Raw genomic sequence first — 8,432 nt, 5'->3', positions numbered from 1 at the left:
GTTCAGCAAAATCCTCTCCACACAATAATACTGTAAATCCATTCAGACAGAACTCAGATTTAATGTGTGCTCTGGAAAGTGTACTCTATTTTCACAACAATGGACTCTTGGCTGTCCTTGACTGAATCTCACCTCACACTGAACTTCCATTTCACATTTTTATTTCATTTTTTTTATTTTTGTATTTTTCCACTTTCGTGTTATGCATCCATCAAGAGCCCTAAAAGGCAGAAACAGGAAACCGTTGCCCTTTTAAAGAACCTGTTTGTCAGATCTCAAGGATGTGCCTTGGTTACTATTTTCAGTGGTTATGAATATTTTTTTTTTTAAGTAACCACCTGGTGTTATAAATATGAAGGTAAATTGGCTCTGGCACCTTTGGTCATCCTATTTAGGCTCAGTCTTTTTACAGTTGTGCAATTGTATGTATAAATACAAATGGTTTTGTATAAAGTCTTTTTTGTTCAAACAAACTTAATGTTAGAATATTAATTCCTATTTATAACTGATGTGCAACATTTTAATACAGCAAACACAAAGAATGCATACATCAACTGCACAAGCAGTTTGTTGTTTTTAAAGAAAGTACCATTTGTCATCTTGTTATTGATACAGCAAGCAAAATATAAGGTGCTTGTTATCTTGAGTGACATTCCCGGGTCCCTCGGATAAGGAATTCACGAATAAGTGTTTCTTAAAATTAGATTTTCAAGTTGTCTTGACTTTTGGCTTGCTGAAGTATGCAGAATCTGCGTCCTAGAAAAGAAGATGATTCAGAAAATATATTACGCCTACTGTAACATAAACTAGATCAGGTATCTGTTTATATTAAGGTCCCATTACTCACCACTCCAGATTTGAAGTTGTGCACACGTTTTTTACCCAGAATTTTAGTCAGGTACCAGGCCAGGGTGGGAGTGTACTGCCACAAATAACAGAAGAGCAAAAAGGGCTGCTCAGCGATCCACATCTCTTTCACACGGTTGGCCAGACCTACCAGGGTGAGCTGAACGCAGCGCTCTGTGGACATCTTATGTGTCTGATCACCGGCTGTGGCCACAGGCTGAAGAGAAACACAGGTAAGTGTTATTTAAATGTCCACTGTAGTCCTTTGAAACCTGTCTGAATAATTCTCTATCCCATGTATAGTGCACTATGTGCCATTCCCCATACAGAAAATACAAATTGTAGTGACCTGTTTCAGCTTCTATTTATACTGTGAAGGGGCGGGATGCTTTAGATTCTGGAGATCGTTTGATTGGACAAAGTTTCATGAGAAGCTGATGTGATTAAAACCACTGATCCTTATTGGTGGAAGTTAGAGAATGCAAGTTTTGAATGCTTCTATCCTAATTCTAAACGTGAATTTTGTAATTGTTTTGGAACACACTAGCTTATAGATAACCTTAAGGCAAACATATGCATACTAAAAGCCAAAAAACTGACATTTTTATTTTTATGGGGTCTGGCTTCCAGTCTCATCCATGTCCAGCTATTTTTAGCTGTACAAAACAGCTTGTTTTGCTGCTTGATATTTAAAATTGGTGTCTTATCATATTATTTATATTATCTTAATTATGAGCACACTGGTTTGTAGTGCAAACAGTTGTATCGTTTACTGCACGTTGTTATTCTTCTCGTTATTTCCCTATAGTGGATAATGAACTGGAAGTCTCACCCATAGGCTAGATACTAGATAAGGATACTGTTATAGTTTTTATTCATATTTTTAGTTAGCTATAAAATACAATAAATTGTCTTTAGCCCCATTTATTGTTCATTGACTACTATAAGTATGCCATTCATGGGTTTATCTGTCAATCTCTTTCCAGCTCAACCAATGGCATGAGTTTGGGGCATGGGCACAGGCTGAGCTAGAGTGTGTTGAGCTAACTCATTTCATGGGAAAAGAAATTTAGATTGTTACAGAAGTGTAACAGACAACGAGGTATAACGAGGGTAAACACTTATGGTGCTTTTACATGATTACGGAATCTGATGGAATGGTTGGGTTTGAATTGAGACACTGAACTTGCAGAGATTCTTCTCAAGCATCTGAAGGGCGTGTTAAAGGAAAAGTTCACTTCCAGAACAAAAATTTACAGATAATTTACTCACCACCTTGTCATCCAAGATGTTCATGTCTGTCTGTCTTCAGTCATAAAGATATTATGTTTTTTGAGGAAAACATTTCAGGATTTCTCTCCATATAGTGGACTTCAATGGTGCCTGCGAATTTGAAGCTTCAAAGGGCTCTAAATGATCCCAGCCGAGGAAGAAGGGTCTTATCTAGCGAAATGATTGGTTATTTTCGAAAAAAAACAACAACAATTTATATACTTTTAAACCTCAAATGCTCGTCTTGTCTAGCTCTTTTTTTGAGGTTAAAAAGTATCTAAATTGTCATTTTGTTTTTAGAAAATATCTGATCGTTTCGCTAGATAAGACCCGTCTTCCTCGGCTGGAAATGTTTAGAGCATTTTGGAAGTTCAAACTCGCAGGCACCATTGAAGTCCACTATATCTGAAATGTTTTCCTTAAAGAAAGAAAGACATGAACATCTTGGATGACAAGGGGGTGAGTAAATTATCTGTACATTTTTTTTCTGAATGTGAACTTCTCTTTAAGATGGTTTTGCAAAGGATTGCATTTTAAAATTGCTTTATTTTTGTAATTCTGCTAGGTTATACTACAGAGTGTTTCATCGCATCATCCATCGGCCATATTGGCGGCACTAAAAGTAGCTGATTAATTCTGCTGAAAATGGTCAATTATTGTCATGTTTTGGACCAATAAAAAAGGATCTTAAACACATGTTGGCCTTCTGAAAAGTGTGTTAATATACTGTATTATGTCCTCAGTACTTTGTTGGGCCTCCTTTTGCACTAATTACAGCATCAAGGTGGCGTGGCATGGAGGTGATCAGCCTTTGACACAGCTGAAGTGTAATGGTAGCCCAAGTTGCTTTGATATTGGCCTTCAGCTCGTCTGCATTTCGGGGTCTCTGTTCCCTCATCTTCCTTTTGACAATACCCCATAGATTTTAATGGGGTTAAGGTCAGGCGAGTTTGCAGGCCAATGAAGTACAGTTATTCCATGGCTATTAAACCAGGTACTGGTAGTTTTGGCTTTGTGGGCAGGTGTCAAATCCTGCTGGAAAATAAAATCATCATCTCCAAAAAGCTTATTTATGCGTCAAGCCACTCCTGAACCAAAAACAATGTCAGAAGCGTCTGTGCTGGGCTAAGGAGAAAAAGTACTGGTCTGTTGCCCAGTGACCCAAGTCCTGTTTTCAGATGAAAGCAAATTTTGCATTTCATTGGGAAATCAAGGTCCCAGAGTCTGAAGGAAGACCGAAGAGGCACAAAAGTCAAGCTGCTTAAAGTCCAGTGTGAAGTTTCCACAGTCAGTGATGGTTTGGGGAGCCATGTCATCTGCTGGTGTGGGTCCATTGACTGTGGACTTGATAAAAGACAACGCAGCTGTCTACCAGGAAATTTTATAGCACTTCATGCTTCCAAGCTTTTTGGAGATGATGATTTTATTTTCTAGCAGGATTTGGCACCTGCCCACAAAGCCAAAACTACCAGTACCTGGTTTAATAATAACTGTACTTGATTGGCCGGCAAACTCGCCTGACTTAAACCCCATTGAAAATCTATGGGGTATTGTCAAAAGGAAGATGAGGGAACAGAGACCCCGAAATGAAGACGTGCTGAAGGCCAATATCAAAGCAACTTGGGCTACCATAACACCTCAACTGTGTCAAAGGCTGATTGCCTCCATGTCACGCCGGCTTGATGCTGTAATTAGTGCAAAAGGAGGTCCAACAAAGTACTGAGGACATAATACAGTACATTAACACACTTTTCAGAAGGCCAACATGTGTTTAAGATCCTTTTTTATTGGTCACATGAAATATTCTAATTTTGTGAAATACTGGATTTGTTTTTTTTTTGTCTTTAATCCATAATCATTCAAATTGAAACAAATAAAGTCTTGAAATATTTCACTTTGTGTGTAGTGAACTAATATAACATACAAGTTTCACTTTTTGAAACAAATTATTGAAATAAATGGACTTTCCCTCGATATTCAAATTTTTTGGCACATACCTGTATATTAGCAGAACAACTTATTTAGTAATACATTAACTGTGCAATCCATGCAATTGTTTACATTTGAGTATCTCCAATATGGCTGCGCATGCAGGTACCTGACCTAACCATGTAATTCAGTGAAAATTCCATTTAGTTTAAGTTTTTCATTCATTTTTATTTTATTTTATTTAAAAAAAAAAACTGGTGAAGGTACCTTGCCAAGCTCCTCGGTGATCGCATTCTGAACAATGCTTGATATTACAGGTCCAGGACAAATGGTACTGATGGTGATGTTTGGATAATCAGCGAGTTCTGTCCTCAGAGAGTTAAAGAAACCCTGCAGAAAAACAACAGATCATGAGCTTTTTCTAAGATTTATGACTATTATCCTTTACCAGACAATGCTGCATAAGGGTAGGCAGCTTCTCAGGGAATTCTGTCTACTATTTACTCTCACCTGCACCGCATGCTTGCTCGCAGCATAGCCCGTTGCCAGGGGCACCCCTACAAAGCCTGCAACGCTGCTGACGGTTGCTATGATACCACTACCACGGCGGATCATGTGGGGCAGCACCTGCTTAGTGACAGATACGGTGCCAAGGTAGTTGAGCTCCATAAGTGCCTGGTACACTTCTACATCAGCCTCTACACACAGCGAACGCTGTGTCCGGCCTCCGTTGTTTATTAACACGTCTATCTGAAAACGCAGTTACAGACACAGTGTCAGCAATGGTACTAAAATAGAAAAAAAAAAACAATAACAGAAACACTGAGGACTGGATATGAATTACAGATGGCATTTACATCACCAAAGTGCTTCAGAGCTGAAGCAGTTTTTTCTTGATGTGATGCGCGGTCCAACAAATCAAGTGGGAGAACAAGAATATCCTCATCCTTTAGAGAGGAGCGCTCTAAGAGAAGGAGAGAAAGTGTGTTTTGTGTCAGTAGGTCATGGTGTGGATGCTTTTAGTACCGGTACATAACTGTCAGGTACTAAAGCAAAGATGGGTACACACATTCAGGGTCACACTCTGGAGCTCTGAAGGAAGAGACATGAATTGCAGTGTACTTAATTGAGCCCTGAGGGGATTTATGTGTTTACTCCTGTCTCTCAAATGTTTCTCAGGACTGTTCATACCTAAACATGTGTGCTTCACCCTCTCCAGCTCATTCTCCCTGCGGGCAGACAGCACTAGACGAGCACCGAGTGCAGCAAGCTGATAGGACAACTCCTCCCCGATGCCACTGGAGGCTCCGGTAATCCACACCACTTTGCCTCTTAACTTTGACTCTATAAAATGAATGAATGAATAAATAAATATACACATTCAGACTATATATTATTTAATTAATAGTTATGAAAACGGTGTGCTCAACAGAGCAGGACTGTGAACTCCAGTTTATGGGACATATCTGCGGTTTTACAGTATATGGTGTTTACATGTATAAGGTGACGTACATTTTTGTAAAATCATTAAATATCAGATAAAAATATGCTACCAGTCAAATGTTTCTGAACAGTAAGATTTTGTTTTTTAAAGAATTCTTTTCTGCTCACTAAGCCTGCATTTATTTGATCCAAAATACAGCAAAAGCAGTAATATTGTAAAATATATTTAGTATTTAAAATTACTGATTTTCATTTGAATATATTTTAAAATTCTTCAGGAGATTTTTCCGCATTATTACTCTAGTCTTCAGTGTCACATGATTAATACTTTTTTTTATAGCAGTGATGCTTTAAATTCAAAAGTGATGAAGACGACATATAATGCAACGTATAATGTTACAAAGGATTTCTATTTCAGATAAATGCTGTTCTTCTGAACTTTGTATTTATCAAAGAAACCTGAAAAAAATCTGCTCAGCTGTTTTCAACATAATAATAACAAAAACAACAACAATAATAATAATAATAATAATAATAATAAATGTTTCTTGAGCAGCAAATCAGAATATTAGAAAGTATCATGTGACTGGAGTAATGATGCTAAAATTCAGCTTTGAAATCACAGGAATAAAACATTTTAAAATATATTCAAATAGAAAACAGTTATTTTAAATAGTAACAATATTTCAAAATGTTACTGTTTTTGCTGTACTTTGGATCAAATAAACGCTTGGTGAGCAGAAGAGACGTCTTTCAAAAGACATTCAAAATCTTACTGTTCAAAAACGTTTGACAGGTGTGTGTTTAAGTAATAATAAATTGTATCATGTAATATCAAGCTAAATTTTACATTTAATTTGATTAATAAAACAAATTAAATGTGAAACGGGGGACATTTAACAGGTTATCGTAATCATACTAAATGTTTTTTTTTTTTTTTTTTGTGGTGAGGGTTAGATTTAGGGCATAGAATATAGAGTTTGTACATTATAAAAAATCATTAAGTCCTCATAAAACCTGAAAACCCAACATTTGTGTGTGTACAAAGACACTGAAATAAAATTTGACATCAGCAATTATAACCATTCGCAATTCATACAGACTTTATACTTTACTATACTGTACCTGTCACATATGGACATAGTGACCTCTAGACACCTACACTAGGTTGATAGAGCACTGACAGTCATAGTTTATCACAGAGTGCAAATTCCATCTTGCAGGAATGTGTCAGACTTTGTTGCATAAATAGCCAGGCGTTGGTCGACTACTACACAATAGTACAACAGTTTTTAGACTACAAACATATTTCTGTGTATAAAGGTATATGTCTACAGCACATGTGATTCTGATTCCTATTACCTGGTTTGTTGCCGAACCTGGCCGCCCATAATAAAGTCAGATCAGCATCGGCGAAGATGAAGCGTATAAACTGCGTTAGTAAATAAACTGCGATACCAGCGAGAGTCACACACAGCCAGCATATATCCATCATTTCTGCACAGACGCCGAGAAACTAAGCAAAAAGTGTATATTTTGGCTGAATACAATGGTGTATCTTGCGCAAGCTGAGCGCTTGACAGATCCGTCTGTGTTACAACATGCTGTAACTGCTGCTTGTGAGCCAACCCTGCGGAATTATGCTCATGAGCACAAGTTCATCGAACGACCCGGCAGAACAATCTGTACAAGTCAGAGCCTTTCCGGGTTAGTCTTCTCTGTCTATCTATCTATCTATCTATCTATCTATCTATCTATCTATCTATCTATCTAATATTTGTACACTCCTACAAAACTACAGTATTATTTATATTGCACTGTTTTTTGTATTCAGATGGAGTTAAATAGGCTACAACAGTAAGGTAGAGCTGTTAGATAGATAGATAGATAGATAGATAGATAGATAGATAGATAGATAGATAGATAGATAGATAGATAGATAGATTAAACAATAAAATAAATGTGGAGCAGATAGATAGATAGATAGATAGATAGATAGATAGATAGATAGATAGATAGATAGATAGATAAAACAATACAATAAATGTGGAGCAGATAGATAGATAGATAGATAAAACAATAAAATAAATGTGGAGCAGATAGATAGATAGATAGATAGATAGATAGATAGATAGATAGATAGATAGATAGATAGATAGATAAAACAATAAAATAAATGTGGAGCAGATAGATAGATAGATAGATAGATAGATAGATAGATAGATAGATAGATAGATAGATAGATAGATAGATAGATAGATAAAACAATAAAATAAATGTGGAGCAGATAGATAGATAGATAGATAAAATAATAAAATAAATGTGGAGCAGATAGATAGATAGATAAAACAATAAAATAAATGTGGAGCAGATAGATAGATAGATAGATAGATAGATAGATAGATAGATAGATAGATAGATAGATAGATAGATAGATAGATAGATAAAACAATAAAATAAATGTGGAGCAGATAGATAGATAGATAGATAGATAGATAGATAGATAGATAGATAGATAGATAGATAGATAGATAGATAGATAGATAGATAAAACAATAAAATAAATGTGGAGCTGTTGGATAGATCATTTAAATAATAAAATAAACAGAAATATTGGATAGATAGATAGATAGATAGATAGATAGATAGATAGATAGATAGATAGATAGGTTGATAAGTAGATACATAGAAAATTTAAACAATAAAAAAACGTTGAGCTGTATAATAGAGTATTTGTAAAATCAAATTTTGGATTGTACTAAAATGTTTATTAGGCATTTTATAGGGTATTATAAAAATAATTGCGTTAGGCAGCTTGAACTATATGACATCTGCTCTCATTTCTATTTTCCACCTAACATATTGACATTCATTTTCTGTGTGTATAAAGGGGGTTTCTGGTAATATGTGGCTTTTTGTTCAGCATGTTTCAGTTAAAAAAA

The 8,432-nt window shown here is 35.9% G+C and overlaps 1 protein-coding gene across 1 annotated transcript; it reads right to left on the bottom strand.

The window, feature by feature from the left end:
- Window positions 1-144: 144 nt before the first annotated feature.
- Window positions 145-7,140, bottom strand: dhrs7 (dehydrogenase/reductase (SDR family) member 7). Its single transcript, XM_073833878.1, has 7 exons — window positions 6,853-7,140; window positions 5,239-5,391; window positions 4,905-5,011; window positions 4,558-4,797; window positions 4,315-4,437; window positions 848-1,063; window positions 145-756 (listed from the first exon to the last, which is right to left on the bottom strand). Exons 1-7 carry the CDS (start codon window positions 6,983-6,985, stop codon window positions 709-711), a joined length of 1,020 nt encoding a protein of 339 aa, XP_073689979.1. The 5' UTR covers window positions 6,986-7,140; the 3' UTR covers window positions 145-708.
- Between the last annotated feature and the right edge of the window lie 1,292 nt (window positions 7,141-8,432).

This window comes from Garra rufa, chromosome 2 (assembly GCF_049309525.1).
Source record: "Garra rufa chromosome 2, GarRuf1.0, whole genome shotgun sequence".
In the NCBI taxonomy this organism is placed as follows: domain Eukaryota; kingdom Metazoa; phylum Chordata; class Actinopteri; order Cypriniformes; family Cyprinidae; genus Garra; species Garra rufa.
Note: the sequence above shows the minus strand (reverse complement) of the source record. Positions and strands in the feature narration are given on the sequence as shown.